Source organism: Hydra viridissima, unplaced genomic scaffold, assembly GCF_058129835.1.
Source record: "Hydra viridissima isolate aposymbiotic clone 2 unplaced genomic scaffold, HvirCarnegie_v1 scaffold_2, whole genome shotgun sequence".
NCBI classification, from domain to species: domain Eukaryota; kingdom Metazoa; phylum Cnidaria; class Hydrozoa; order Anthoathecata; family Hydridae; genus Hydra; species Hydra viridissima.
The window spans coordinates 12,621,622-12,637,481 of record NW_028324301.1 but is presented as its reverse complement, the minus strand read 5'-3'; the positions used below and the strand labels follow the sequence as shown (position 1 = coordinate 12,637,481).

The window sequence follows — 15,860 nt, the reverse complement described above, 5'->3', positions numbered from 1 at the left end:
CGTATACGGCAAATTTTTTGAAGCCAGTTTTGGCCTCTCAAGATGGCTGCGGAATTAACAAATGGTTAAATGAAAATTAAGAATCTGACGATAATGAAGGTTTATATCTTAAGTTCAAATATTGATAAATATATAAGTTTCAAATAAAAATCTTTTTTTTTTTGTTGAACATGAGATTTTTTTCTTAAAAATAACGTAAAATCCACATATTTACATAAATATATTTTGTTTAACAAAAAATATTCTTAAATTAACTTGTTATATATTAACTTTTCTGTTTTTCGTTTTTGAGAATAAATATGATAAAATAAAATACAAGTTCTCACTAAAACTAAGTATAAATTTTAATTTTAGTTTGTTTAAATTTGGTTTGTTTAACAAGTGAAGAAAAAGCGTTTGTATAAGTTGACAATTGCTAACCTTTTTACATGCGCATTTATATCTTAAACTAGGAGTGATTATCCCTAAACTTTAGAGGATAATTATTAACATTTCAACAGTTATAAACAACTATAAACTTATATGTACCAATTAAAAAACTTATATATACAATACATTTTTTGATAACATGTTATGTATGTTATCAAAAAGTTACCTTAATAATTTTAAAGTAGTTTTGAATAACAAGTCAAAAACAATTGACTCAATTATTGAGAGCTGAAATATTACAAAGAATAATATATAATGAAAATAATGTATGATATAAAAGAATTTTTATTTTTTATTTAACATTCTTATTAAATAATATATCCATTAATTACACGTTCATGTATAAAATAATCCTAGAAAGAACCCCCCCCCCCCTGAGTTGTGTGTACTCGCAGCATTCAGCTAATAGTTCATGCAGCATGTACATATCTGGTATCTTGCTACAAAAATCGAAAATAAATATAAAAATAAATATAAAATTTATCAAAATAAGTAGACACCATTGCCGCTTACCATGCAGTTATGTTAACAACCTACCAACCTGGATTGGGTAACTAAGAACTAAAAGGTACATAAATTATACATCATTACTTTTAATCGTAAATTGCACTTAAAAAGTATAGGAATATAAGTATATTAAATATTATATATTTAACATATAAGTATATCACTTATTAATATGTAATATATATTATATTTTAATATATTACATATTAACAAGTATATAATAAATATATTGTATAACATATTACATATTAACAAATATAGGAATGTAAGTATATTAAATATTTTTAACTTTGATATATTTAAATAAATAATTTATTTCATTGTCTAATTTTTTTTTAAATCATTTCATTTCTTTCAATTTCTTAAAAATTTATTTCATAGTTTAGTTTTTCTTTTATAAATAACTCTGTTTAATTATTTTCTTTCGTATTTCTGTAAAGCCTTATAAAGTGTAAATCGGTCACCGCTAAGAGCTCTGATCACCACCATCTTGAGAGGCCAATTTTGGCTTGAACTTTTTTTGAAAAAAAAAAAACAATAGAGCACGTTATCCAGTTAAGACATGTACCAGAAAAAATCTGCATGTGTTCTGATGTGGTCTTTACAGAAACCGTGCATCATTTTAAACAGCTAATTGTTTTAAAATACCATTGTATTAATGTTGTTCAAAATTTAAACAATTCCGTTACTAATATATTTAAACGTTCCGTTACTAATATATTAGTTTTAATTGAAATGTCATCAAATCAAGATAAGCGAGAGGATATTTTGCATTTTCTCGTTAAAAATCCTGGTGTATAAAACAAAACAATTTCTAAAGAGCTGCAGATTGCTTTGAGAACACTGCAGAGCGTTGTGAAACGATTTAAGGACACTGGTACAATCAAAAGAAAATCAGGAAGCGGAAGAAAAAAATCTCTTGTTAGATGAGATCTTGGTAAAAAACTGAAAGATGCCTTAGACACAAAATCGGAGATTTCTGTTTGAACTTTAGCGAATAAATTTAAGACAAGTGCTTCGACTATACAAAGAGTAAAGAGAAATTGTGGCTATAAATCTTATAAAAAGAAAAAAGTTCCTCGTCGTGAAAAAAAGCAAGAAAATGTCGCAATTTGGTGTTCAAACCTGCTTAGGGCTGTCCAGAAATTATTACACAACCCAGAACATAGCCTAGTGAAGTTTTTCCCATTATACTATCAATTCTTTATTGAAAAACATTTTTTACAGATTTATTTTAAGTTTTCTAGGGGTTGCTCAAAGCTCTTGAACATTTTAACTAAAATATAACAGAAAATGTATTAAAACGCTATCTTTCTTTTGTTCTTACTTGGTCTTACTCAATTAAATTTATTAAAGTAATTATGGAAATTGTTATTTTTTTATATAGTAGTAATATGATGCACAACTTGTGCATGTTTGTTTACGTTCTACATATATTTCTGGAAAATAATTCAATATTTTCATAGTTTTTAAGGTCCAAAATGAGGAAAAATGTCGAAATTGTCACTTCAAGTTAGTAAGTTCAAGTTATTACTTTCAAATGTTTAGTGTTTTTTTGTCAAAACTTGGAAACAGCTTCCGATGTTGTTCCACACCTTGCAATAGCCATGCTCTCTGTTGTTCATCTGTTGTTATTATTGTTGCAAAATCTGAGATTAGTTTGACGCCTCGTTCGGCAGCATCGTTGACAACTTTTACTGTTCGAACAAACTTTTCAGCAACTTGGAAGTCTTCATCTGCTGCCCATTGATTCACTGGTTTAGCAAGCCAATCTCTTCTGATGTTGAGATTCTGGAACAACAGATGTGACTCCGGTCCTAACAGACTCTTCAATGTTGTGTTGCGTTTGATTTGTCTGAAGATTGGTTTACCCATTCGGAAGTTTTCAGGCACTGCTATTGTCCACAATTTGTTTGCTATTTCTTGCTTAACATGGTCACTCATTTTAGGATGATGACTAAATAAAGCAAAAGAAACAACTTCTTCAGTGAGGTACCATCGATGGTTGTTTAGTTTGGCTACCACAACATCTGCAATTTCTCTGTCTACATTGCGGAAATCCATCATGTCATGAATGAGTTCCAGATCGTTTACGGGAGCATCGGCTCCAATACTGGCTTGCATCCATGCTGAGGTGTAAAAAAGAGCCAAGAATCTGTTTATACGTTCCAGTTTAATCACAGTTTCCTTGTCGTATTTCATTGCTTTTGAAAACATGAACATCTTCCCAGCATATGTTGCAAGCCATCCAACGAGCCTGATGTATGGCTCCAGGTTTGAGGAAATGGGTACCACGAGGTGGTGTTTCACCCAGAACAATAAGATTATTTTCTGCGCACTCTCGGTAGTCATCCCGAGGAAACACAGATGATTCCTTGCTATTGAGCAGCATTTTTAAATTTTCAATGACTCTTTCTTTAACTTCCAACAACCATGGATTTTCAATTTTCAGCAACTGGATAGGTGATTGCTTATCGAGACCTGACCATGCCTCTTTGAAGGTAGCAAACATTTTGTTTTCTGGTCCTCTGATTTCACCAAACAGTGATTTCCAAACAGCGCTAGCTACAAGTTTAAGGATATGGTGACGACAAGCAAGATAAAATAGCTTTTTATCAACAAGTTCTTCGATAAGTTTAGCTGCACCCTTATGGACCCCACTGTTGCTTGCTGTAGTATCAAATACCAAAGCGACAACTGATTCTTTTAATCCCCATGCTTCTAAGAGATCATATGAGGCATCAGCTTGAGTTTGTCCTTTAGAATCTCCTAGTTGTGGCACACCCAGCAATTTTCCCGATGAAAATTCTGGTGAACCTGACAGAAGAATTGCTAGACGTTCAAACTTATCACCAAGAGAGTCCTGCAGTAACTTTCCATCCCAGTGCATGGCACCAAATTGAGGTGGTTTTTCCTTTATTTTCTCCATTATGTTTTCTGCAATGTGCTGTCTGTTTGACATTCGCTTTCGACGCGTAGTTGAACGGGATACATCGAAGTCGTCTAGATTGCCACCCGCTGCTTTTATTATAGCTGAAACTATCATTGTAGTTTGATTGTCGGACAACTTTAACCGATCGGCTGCTGTCGTTAACTCGTCACATTCCATAATTTTTCTGGGAACTTGAAGTGTAACAAATTCTTGAAACTCTATTTTTTCAATAATGTGATCTGGCTCAAAATCCAAATCAATTTCCGTACAACCAACTTGTGCATCATCCTCGGACTCTTCAAAAAATTCATTTCCTTCTAGCTCTGCTGCTGCTCTTTTCTCTAGTCTTTCTGTTTCTTTTTCTTGTCGTTGTTGCTGCTGTTCAATTCTGGTCAGAAACTGTAAAGCCTTTGCTTCAAAAATTTTATCCTGGCCATTTATACTAGAATTTCTTTCATGTTTCTGATCAAGATAAAACGCAATGTCATCATCTTTGTGTTTCTGAGATAGAAGTCTAGATTTTCTTATGTCATCAATTGCATCTGGAGCACCAATGTCGAAAAGCATATCAAGCTCTGAGATGAAGTTTTCTCGTTTGTTACCATGGTCGGTGGCACAACTTCTATTTTTTTTAAACTGGTCCATTCATTCCATAATCCAAGAACATCAAACATACAGTTTTGTCTTACTTTGGTTTTGATGCGAGCCATGTGCCAAAAATCTGCAACACTGTCTGCAACGATGTAAGAAATTTCTTCATTCTTAATACTGTTGCCAACGCTATCAGGATCATGTCTCAGATATAAAACATACTTCATTACCTGTCTGCATGTAGGTAACTTTGCTCCTGTAATTGATGAACATGGCTGACCAATCAATCAAAAATTTGTACTAGTTCTAGTGGTAGGTTTTGAAGATGACGGAGTTGCGGGAACACTCGAAGGTAATGGCAAAGACGGTATAATTGGGTTTGTCACTTTTAATTCTTTTCCACTCCTAGTCAACATTTTCTATTTTTTCTAAACAAAAATGCAAAATTGTATGTACCCAATCATAGCATGCAGGTAAAATAAATAACTATTATAACAAAAACATTATTTCCTATGTGTTTTAGAAAATGACATACAATTTGTTTGATTTGGGTCAAATTTGGGTCAAAATTGGGTCAAAATTGTGTAAAATTTAAAAAAAAATACTCACAATAACTTAAATAATCATCAACTTATCAATTGGCATCCATAACTTAATTAATCAATAACTTAAATTGATAAATTTCAACATTTTTTGACAGTTATACTAAAAATAACATAGCGTTTTTGTACATTTTCTGTTAAAATTTACTTAAAACGTTCAAGAGCTTTGAGCAACCCCTAGAAGACTTTAAATAAATCTGTAAAAAATGTTTTTCAATAAAGCATTGATAGTATAATGGGAAAAACTTCACTAGGCTATGTTCTGGGTTGTGTAATAATTTCTGGACAGCCCTAAAACCTGCTCTATAAAAAATTATTTGCTAAAAAATCTTGTTTGATTATTGACGATGAAACTTTTTGTGCTGCATATTTCCGATCTCTTCCAAGACACCATTATTATTCAGCAATTAATTGCAAGAAACTGAATTCCAATTATAAATGCATTGGAATGCAAAAATTCGCTAAAAAATTCTTACTTTGGCCAAGGACGTATTAATAGACGGACGTTTAATGCATTGTTATAGATCAAAGGTGCCGACTTCTACCCGTCAAATTTATTTCACAAAACCTCCCTCAGTAAACCCATGATAATTATGCATTTACTGAAGTTTATGGTTATAAAAGACAAGAAAATTATTCAAGAATAGCTTAGAAATCTGGAAAAGGGTGGTTTGAGCTATGAACTTTGCTTAATAAAATTTAACTGTGTTTAAACTTTGACGTCTAAAACTAGGCTTTTGCAAAAAGCCTATGTTTGGTTTACTAGAATGGATAGAGTAAAGTGAAGCAAATTTTCCTTGTTAAATTTAAAATTCCTATGACATAGTTTAAAGGTCGAATAAGAGATTTTCAGTGTTCTTTTCACCCCAATCTCAGATTATGCTCCCCACTTTAAGGTTCAAATCAGAGAGTATTTCTTATTTTAGTCGGAAATGTCGAACTTATTTTTTTCTCTTGAATTTGTTTTTTTTTTTTTTTGTTTTTTTTTTCTCGCGAACGTCCTAGTTATAAATTTTCTTATTTTCGATACCTAAATCGCATTTTGTCTAAAGGTATTATAACTAAAAGCATCTTAAAGTTCATAAAAAACTATTGATTTCAGAAGTTGGAAAGAAATATTAAGTATGTATTTTTAATGAGCATTTTTAAATAGTCAGCCATGTAAAGCTTCTTTAACTTATAATGATCTTATTATTCTTATTGTTATTGGTGTTACTAATAGTAACAATATTATAATAAAAATAATAAGACCATACCTTTCGTTGCATATTCTTGAGCCTTCTACAAATGATGTACAACCTTATTTTTAACCTTTAATAGATATATCAAAAGAAGTAATCTTATATTTCAATCTATTATCTCATTACTGGATAAATAATGAGTCTTCATTAGGAATATTTAAAACATTTATGCGGAAAGTGTAACTGCATAATAAAACAGGATAGTCACTGTCAGTTAAAACCTGTTGTTACCTTTAAACAAGCAACTCTTAGTTTTTACAAGCTGGATATAACCTCAGACAATCAAAAAGTTCATCCTGAATATTTATGCAAATCATGTTACATGGTCTTATGCAGGCTAGATTTAAATTCAAAAAAAGCCTTTGAAGCTGAGAGGAATGATAAATTCTTCACTTTTTCTGAACACACATAAACCTGTTATGTATGTAACACACTCACAAGAGTTGGAAGAAATAAAAAAGTAAATGTGATAAGTATTCATCAACGGTTAAAAACATTTTTATCAAAACATGGTTTTGACTGTTACAATCAAAATAACAAAAATTATTTTGTAATAGTTCAAATCAATAGTTCTAGCCAATCAAATGGCATGTGGAGATTAATTGTTTTAAATCGTGAAGTGCCATTATCCATTAATATTGATAAATCTCTTCCAGATCTACTAAATCTTCAATCTGCTAATATCATATTCTACAACATGTCATGCATAAACTTCTTTAATGTAATAATGACTTCCACTATCTTTTTTTCTAATCAGAAATAAATTTTCTGATTTTAAAAATTTCCAAAGCACATCAAATGAGGATGTTGGAATAATTGAAACAAAAGAAGGCAATACAGTTGAAAACTTTAATGTTATTAGACATAAAGATTGCTCATTAATATGGTCAGAAGTCTGTTGTGATTTTAGTAGCATCTACCGTACTAACTTGCCTGTAATGGAATCCAGGTTAAAGAATAACGAAAGTCAATCATCTATTACCTTTAACTAGCCATTTTTTAACTGTGTACATTTTCTTACACCAGCATATGTAATAAATGTAATAAAGACAACTTGCATTCTTCAATATGGAAGTTCATAGTACATTACAACAATTTACAGTTTTGAATAATTTCTAAAATCAAAATTAAGAATTATTCCAATATTTTCATAATCTGGGAGTATTTGCAAATATAAATTAGCACCAGTTTAGACGTTATGTTCCACAACATGTGAGTATAAATACACCTTTAGTGCGAATGTAACATTTATATTCATGCTTTTTAAAATTCGATTCTCTAAGATATTTATTGTTACATTTCGGACAGTTAAATTTAGTTATTAAGCGTTCTTCTGTTTTTTTCAGCATTTTAGTTTCTTCTTCTGCAATCAGCTTCTCTTTAGGAATTGTTGGTGGTATGAGCTCTAATTCAAAATCCTCTGATAACAAGTCCGCTAACTCTTCAAGATCTATCTCAATAAAATCATCCACAACTATTTCAATTTTGTTATCAATATTTTCAAGCAAAAAAGAATAATCTTCTTGATTAATAGCTAAGTTTACGGCCATACTCATTTTATGTATCGCTGCTCAGAAAAGTATTTTTAAAAATATTTTTATTGGATATTCAAGACCATCTTTTTCCGACGTTGAAAAAAATAAAAATACTCCCCGGTTTCGCAACTACCACCTATTGTTTCGCTTTTGTTATCTAAACAATACCGTAACACGCATATCTTTTTTTTGAAACAATGCATTGAACGTCCATCTATTAATACGACCTTGGTTTGGCAAGCAATCGTAAATGTGGTGAAAGAAGCTCTTGTTTTGTGACTACGGGAACAATTAACACCAAAATATACATAAAAGAATGCCTCAAGAAAAGTCTTTTGCCGTTTTTAAGAACACGCACGGGTAATCCGTTATTTTGGCCCGATTTAGCATCATGTCACTTCTCTGGGACAACTTAAAACTGGCTTAGAGAACATAAAGTAGATTTCGTTGAAAAACACTGCAATCCACCAAATGATCCCGAACTACGTCCTATCGAAAGATATTGGGCTCTTGTTAAAAGAAAACTAAGGTTCAATGTAAAAGAAGCCAAAAACGTTAAAGACTTCAAAAATAAATGGGTTAGAGCTACCGAGAAAGTCCAGTCGAAGACTATGCAAAAGCTGATGTCGAGTGTAAAACGCAAAGTGCGTGCATTCTCACGTACAAAACTTATATATCTTCAAAATATAAATAACATTCAATATCGAAATAAAAAAGTTAAATATCCTTTATAATGTCCGCGCAGATTTTTTCTGGTACAAGTCTTATACTTTGAGATCAGTGGTCTTCAAATGTCTCAATATGACCAAACTTTAGGCTTTTTTTTTGTTTGTTTGTTTTTTAATTTGTTTTCTTTAAACTCATTTTTGAATTCTTTATTAATTTGAAATCTAGTGTTAACAAGCTGGGTGATATTTTTAGTAATTATAAAAATGTACTTTTTTAAACTGTCAACAACACTACAGTAACATCTACAATGATTAGTTTAGAAAACCTGTAATTACAGCCAATCACTGTAGATTCTGAAGCGCGATATTTCAATTTTGGCGTGCCTGTAAACGCGATCAAGTTAGACTGTTTTACATATACAGCAAATGAACCTTCGGTCACAATTGTGAAACTAATCTACTATTAAGGCATGGACTTCTTAATTGTCTAATTTCGTGTCCTTTAATACATTAGCTGTCAATGGTGATGTCTTTGCCTTTTTAGTGTTTGAGTGAGGCCCAGGCCGCTGTAATATCTTGACGCCTTTTGTATATCACGTATTTATGTCCTCCTATATCGTTAATAAGAAAAAATAAGAACAACTGTTCCATTTATTGAATATTAAATTTAATTACAGAAGTGCTTTTCTGGCATTTGTCGCAGCGAATGTGGTAATGACTGGTGAAAAATCTAATTTGCGTGCAGGATTGGAGTCAATGTTAAGCATTGTCAGCTCATTTAAATGCTCCTGTGAAATCGTTGAACGTCGAAATTTCATTACCTTCTTCTTACTGAAAGAACATTTAACTGTAGCCTTAGATACAGGTAAAGTAAGAAATATGCGCAATTTAACACAGACGTTTGAGAAGATTGAGTGGAATCCAGAAGTTCCAGCATCTGAATTAAATAGCTTGTAGGCGAATTTTGTGGAATATATTCGTTTCAGAAAGATTAGTTCCTCAAACAATACCTTTGGAATGCCATACTCACCATTTGGTGAGTAAGCGCAAAGGAAACGCTCTATTAGCTGCATCTCGTGGAATGGGTTGCATTGTCATTAGTTCCAATGTCTAATTCTACGAAGAGTTCAAATTGGTTGCAGACGATTTGTTTGACTCTCAGTGTCAAATTGTCTGCCATTTCTTTTATAATTTATCCCTTCGCTACAAACTCTGCAAATGTCTCACTTTTGTTACCTGTATCAAGGCTAACAGTTGAATTCGCTTCAGTTATTGCTGGCAAAAAATATCACTAATAAACCTTGGGCCATCAGATTGTGTCACTAAGAATTCCAGGAACTGTGGCGCGTGAGATTGTTGAGTAAATGAAACAAATGTTCTATCAAGGTTCTTATCTTTTTATAGGCAATTAACTACGTGTTCAATTATGACCAAAACAAAAAATACAGGAAAAGAAAGAAAAAGCTGCTAATTAGTAAATAAAATTGTAAAATATTCAAAAATAATCAAAATAGTTATTTCCTGTTAGATTAGGTTTTAAGATAATTGTACTAGTTAAATATAAATTGATATTAGATTTATGAACATGTTATAGATAATGATAATAATAATAAATAAATATAGGCGTTTTTTCTCCGATTATTAAAACAGCGAATTATCATCATAAATAAAATGTAAAGAATTAATAAATAATACACAGCTTATTTTTACATAATAAAAATTATCATTATTATATTACTATTATTATTATTATTATTATTATTATTATTATTATTATTATTATTATTATTATTATTATTATTATTATTATTATTATTATTATTATTATTATTATTATCAATTATACTATTATTATAACATTAGAATAGTACATGTAATATATAAGTTAAATGTTAGTACGTCCTAATAGTATTATTATGAAAATAAGAAATCCTTTAACTTTGAAACCTGTTTCTAGGAGATAAAGTTACTGAGTATCCAACCATTAGGATAAAACAAGATGAAATTATCGACACAAATGGCGCTGGGGACTCGTTTGTTGGAGGTGAGAAACCTTATATTAAGAGTACAAAATTTACTATATACTTCTGTGTTTAATGAGTTTATATTTTCATCTAGGTTTTCTCAGTCAACTTATCCAAGGAAAGAGTACATCTCGATGCGTACAGGTTGGCCATTATGCAGCTAATTACATTATTCAGCAATCTGGCGTGACTTTTAAGAATCCACCTGTTGTACCTGAAGAAATATAGCTTTGTCTATGGCGGTTAACTTTTTAGTAGATATTTTTTACACGGAAATTTAAAATTGATGATTTAAAAAAAGAGTAAATTTTACATTTAAAAACTAAAAAAAAGGAGAAGAAATAAATTAACTGTAATTTACATTTCTATTGGTTTACCGTAAGCGACTGCAAATTTCGTAAAAAAATTCGTTTTTTTTAAGTTAAACCTAAATTGAAAAAGTGGGTCATGAGAAATGAATTTATCAGCCAATTTACCATATTTTTATTCAGTATAGTTAATATATTTTTACAGCATCTATGACTGTCTTACACGACACTGTTGTGGGACGTTGATAGGAACTTCTGATCCTCCTGAAAAAGAGACAAATATCCGTCCTCCTGTGTCCAATAGACGAAATAATTATTTTTACTAGTTATTAACTAATTAAAACAGTCCAAGAGTATGTGAATTAAACATTGAAGGCCAAACATTAAATACCTATATGGGCTGCTTTCCTCAACCTGGATGATTGTTAAGTTGAGGACTTCCTCGGTTCAGAGGATTCAAATGACTGAAAACACTGTTATAGCCTAAAAGGTGATTGATGGTTTCCCCTTTAGGAAGCTTAGTGGATTCTTTGATCTTTCAAACCTTTTCAGTTTAACACTGTAGGAAACAAGGCGTTTCTTGATCCTGGCTTTTGAGCATAAATTTACTGCACTTTTTTAATTTCACATAAAAAGTATGAAATTAAAAAAGTGCAATGAACTTATGAATTTATTGCTTTCCGAATTTTTCTTTTTTAATCCCTTTTATTGTCCTCCTACGCATACTTAAACTCTCAACACAACCAATCAGCAACATATTGAAGTTTAAAATAAAAATGTGAGTATTAGCAAAAAGTGCAACACTCAGTGATTTCCTACGAGCGGTTGTATCTACAAACAAATTTTCTATTTCCTTTATAAAAACTTGATGGTTTGAGTTAGAGTATGAAGGTTAACCGTTAAACGGTTAATAGGTTAACCTTAAACTTTAAAATTAACCTTAAAATTTTAAAGGTTAACCTTAACCCTTAAAATTAACCTTAAAAATAACTTTTTGTACGGTTAACCGAATATGAATTTTTTTTAAAGTGTATAAACTAGAAACAGTGTTGCAGTTTAAAGACGACAAAGTCTCATGCAGAGGTGAAGTTTAAACCCCCCCCCCCCCCTTTTTTTTTTTTTTTAATTTGGCATCTATCTAGAAGAGAGAAGTTAAATGAATTTAATTTAATTTAATTATCTGTAAGAGAGAGTTTTTCTCTTTTCACTTTTACAATCAGTGCTTGTTTACTAATTGTGTTGAAAAGTTCTACATATATATATATATATATTCAACTTCAACAAACTTCAAATTCAAATTAATCAAGTAAGAAATTTATTTATTTATTTAATTTTTTATTTATAATCACATTATGTTTGAGGGTATATTTAAAAGCGTCACCTAAAAACAGTAATTTCTAAAACATCTTTTTCAACTAAGCACTGAATTTTTTTCCAAATGATCGCTATGTTTTTTATCAATAAGTTAAAATATTATTTACGAGTACGAAAATCTTTCTTTTTGGCATTTTGGAAATTTTGTATTTTCATTTTTTTATGTGACCCTAGCAAAAAATTACTAATTAAGAATCATCAAATAAATATAGAAGAGAAACATTTCGATAACAATTTTTCATTAACTAATAAATATGTTTTTTTAAAACAGCAACTAAAGAACCGAAATGATTGATTTAGAAAATATACCATATATTTCAGAGATCCAAAAGTATTTTGGTTACTTATAATATTCTTGATTATTTGCAATAGCTATTTGTTAACATGTATCAGTTTTATGAATTTTTAAAAATATAGCGCTGAAATATTTTTATACAGAATATAAAATTGTCAACAGTTTCACGAAACTACAAATAGGGAATTTACAACCTAGTCCGCCCCCCCCCCCCCCACTCCTCCCCCCTCCCGTCAAACAGATAATCTTTTTTACTTGCAAATATTACTTAATTGCTTTCTAGTTATTAATTTCTTTTATTACTTTCAGTTTCATCATCATCAATCATCATGCCAAAAAAATCAATGATTTGGGACTTTTTTACAAAAACTGATAATTCTCATGCTAAGTGTAATGAGTGTGGCGCGATCCTTGTTTCAAAGAATGGCTCAACATCAGGTATAGGGAATCATCTTAAGAGACATCCTCAAAGTTTAATTGAATTCGAGCAAAGAACTGATTCTCAAGCAGTGTTAAATTCCAATGGAGCAAAGAGACACAATGATAGTGAAAGTGATAATGATGAAGACTTCATTCATTGTCGTAAACGTGCTCGTTTAGTAATGACTCCTGGATCATCAATATTACCTCATCGATCAACAAATACTCAGAAAACTCCAAAAACACCAAGAACAGCTCGTGTTGTAAGTCAATGGCCCAAAGACCATCCTGAAAATGTGCAAATAGTTACAGAAATAACTAAGTGGATCATAAGGGAACAGTTGTCATTTAAGATAGTTGATAGTGAAGGATTTCGTACAATATTGTCACTGACAACAAAGGGAAAATATAACCCTATCTCATCAACTTCCTTGTCCCGTTTAAGAATTCCAAAATTATATCAATTTGTTCAGGACCACATCTCAAAAATTGTGAATGATGAAAGGCCCTATCTTGATGGTGCTGCTTTTACAACAGATATCTGGACTACTCAGTATAATAATCTTTCATTCCAATCTTTAACTCTTCATTTTATCAATAACCGGTTTGAGCTTAAACGTCTTCTTGTCAAACTTGATTATTTCGGAGAAAAACACACGGGTGAAATAATCTTGGAAAAACTTGACTCATTGATCAAAGGATTGAAATTGGAACAGAAAACCCACACATGGGCAACAACAGATGGAGGTACTAATGTTTTGAAAGCTATGCGCCTCAGCAAAGCTAGCCAATTACCATCGATAAATGACAACTTGTGGTGTGCTGATCATCAGATTCATTTGATTGTCACTGATGCTTTAAAAGCTGTTCCTGCCTGGAAAGAACTTTCTTCTAAACTATCTAAATTGGTTGGCCACTTCAATCATTCTCCCAAAAATTCCAGTATCTTAAGGAAAATAGCTCTTGATTTTAAGCAGTCACGAACTAAACTGGTACAGAATGTTTCAACAAGATGGAATTCAGATCTGAAGATGTCGCAGTCAACTATTGATCTTGAAGGTTGCATTGCTAAAATGGCTGAAACATCTACAGTCATTGAAGGTTTCTTGCCAAGCCTGGATGAAATTCTTATCATGAAGGGTGTTTTGAACTGTCTTGAACCTCTTGAAAAAATGTCTAGAGCTCTTAGTTCTGACAAAGAACCAACTATGAACTTGGTGTTTATGCAACAAGTCAATGTTAGGAGAAAGTTAGTATTCTTTGGTAAACACAGTACTCTTACTTGTGTCAGTGAGATTTCAGAGAAGCTTGTTGAAGGATTAGATGCCCGATTTCCAAATTCTGGTATTGAAACACCAGAATATGTAATGTGTCATTTTCTTGATCCTCGTTATAAGGGCTCTGTTATCAATTTGCAGATCCTGAGAAGTATGAATTGATTAAGGTAACTGCTGTCCAAGCCATAATTGATATGAAAAAGCGAGATGGTTCAGAAAGTCCTACTAGTAATGAAATCTCTTCACCAACACTACTGGAGTCTGCAGAAGATGAACAGGAAGATGTTTGGGAACAGGCAAATAAAAAACTTTATGGGAAACAGCAAAAAAGACAAAATTCTAAAGATGACTCTTTTAAGGAGGCACAAAATGAAGTAACGTTATATGTTGAAGAAGGCTGTGTACACAAAGATTCAAATATCCTTCAATATTGGAATAACCAGCAAAATAAATTTCCATATCTAACCAGACTAGCCAGGAAGATGTTGTGCATCCCAGCATCATCTTCTACATCAGAAAGAGTGTTTTCAACAGCTGGAAATATATTGACAGAACGAAGAACTTGCCTTAGCATTGACAACATTGAAATGCTTGTTTTCATGAAAGAGAACATGAAATGAAAAATATCACATGGCCTGGATTTGAAGAGAATGAGAATGAATAAGATAAGATATCCAATAAAATAAAACATGTTATAAAAACAAAAAAAAAAAAACAAAAAAAAAAAAAAAAAAAACCTCCATCACAAAGGATAGCCTTGACGAATAGCTTTACAAAAGCTTGGCGATGGGGCTTATGCCTAGCAGTTAGAGCACTATCCATAAGATTATGCTCTAATTACTATGTAACCAATATCCTTTACACTTTTACATGTTATGAACTTTTAAGTGTAATTAATAACCTTTTACATTTATATAAAGAGCATAAAAATTTTAAACCTAAAATTCTTAGGAACTAAGAAGATATTTTGAGAAAAGGGCATTAACCTTAAAATTTTAAAGGTTAACCTTAACCTTTAAAATTAACCTTAACTTTTTAAAGGTTAACCTTAACCCTTAAAATTAACCTTATAATTTTTAAAGGTTAACCTTAACCTTTAACATGATTAACCTAAAAATTAACCGTTTAACAGTTAACTGTCATGCTCTAGTTTGAGTGATCTGATACCTTTTTGTATTGAAATGGCAGATGAAATTAATCTTTTTTTTTTCGCCAAATCCTAAGATTTTTAAATAAAATACAAAATTTTATGATACTCTCAGCATCCAATAATTACGTATTTATCCAGCTTATCTTTAACTTAATTAAATATTTACTCATACTTCTAGTGAATGAAATGTTTCTTATAAAAGTTTAAACCACGATCCACTCTATGATGAAATATCTCTATGATGAAATATCTCTATGATGAAATATTTACTCATACTTCTAGTGAATAAAATGTATCTTATTTTAAAGTATCCAGGGGTCACTACTATAAAACTCATTCCGATCGGAATTACAAAAATGGTAAATCCGATGAATTTGTTCGGATTCGAAAAAACTGGGGTAAACCCGATGATCCCAAATTGCTTCTACTATAAACATTTTGTTTCGAATCGTAAATACTTTCCGACAAAAATATTTTAGTGGATTCATGAAAAACGAAAAGATATTA

The 15,860-nt window shown here is 31.1% G+C and overlaps 2 protein-coding genes and 1 pseudogene across 3 annotated transcripts in view; 2 read left to right on the top strand and 1 right to left on the bottom strand.

Annotated features, from left to right (window-relative positions):
- Positions 1 to 10,861, top strand: part of LOC145183621 (uncharacterized) — a 31,251-nt gene extending 20,390 nt beyond the window's left edge. The window contains exons 12-14 of one of the 2 annotated variants that reach the window (XR_016449689.1): positions 2,403 to 2,452; positions 10,463 to 10,549; positions 10,624 to 10,861. Coding sequence is in view for 1 of the 2 variants with exons in the window: in XM_090078150.1 (XP_089934276.1) it covers positions 10,463 to 10,549; positions 10,624 to 10,757 (221 nt within the window). In the remaining variant the exon portion in view is untranslated. The remainder of the gene's footprint in view (positions 1 to 2,402; positions 2,453 to 10,462; positions 10,550 to 10,623) is intronic. The other variant, XM_090078150.1, reaches the window with a different exon arrangement.
- On the bottom strand, positions 6,007 to 9,963 carry LOC149891984 (uncharacterized). Its single transcript, XM_090078151.1, has one exon. The coding sequence runs from the start codon at positions 7,856 to 7,858 to the stop codon at positions 7,499 to 7,501; it is 360 nt and encodes a 119-aa protein (XP_089934277.1). The 5' UTR covers positions 7,859 to 9,963; the 3' UTR covers positions 6,007 to 7,498.
- Positions 10,862 to 12,911: 2,050 nt separating the features above from the next.
- Positions 12,912 to 14,939, top strand: LOC145195596 (zinc finger BED domain-containing protein 4-like; annotated as a pseudogene).
- The last annotated feature ends 921 nt before the right edge of the window (positions 14,940 to 15,860 follow it).

Excerpts from the sequence above, each read along its gene's own strand:
- LOC149891984 (XM_090078151.1), bottom strand. The coding sequence starts at position 7,858 with ATGAGTATGGCCGTAAACTTAGCTATTAATCAAGAAGATTATTCTTTT.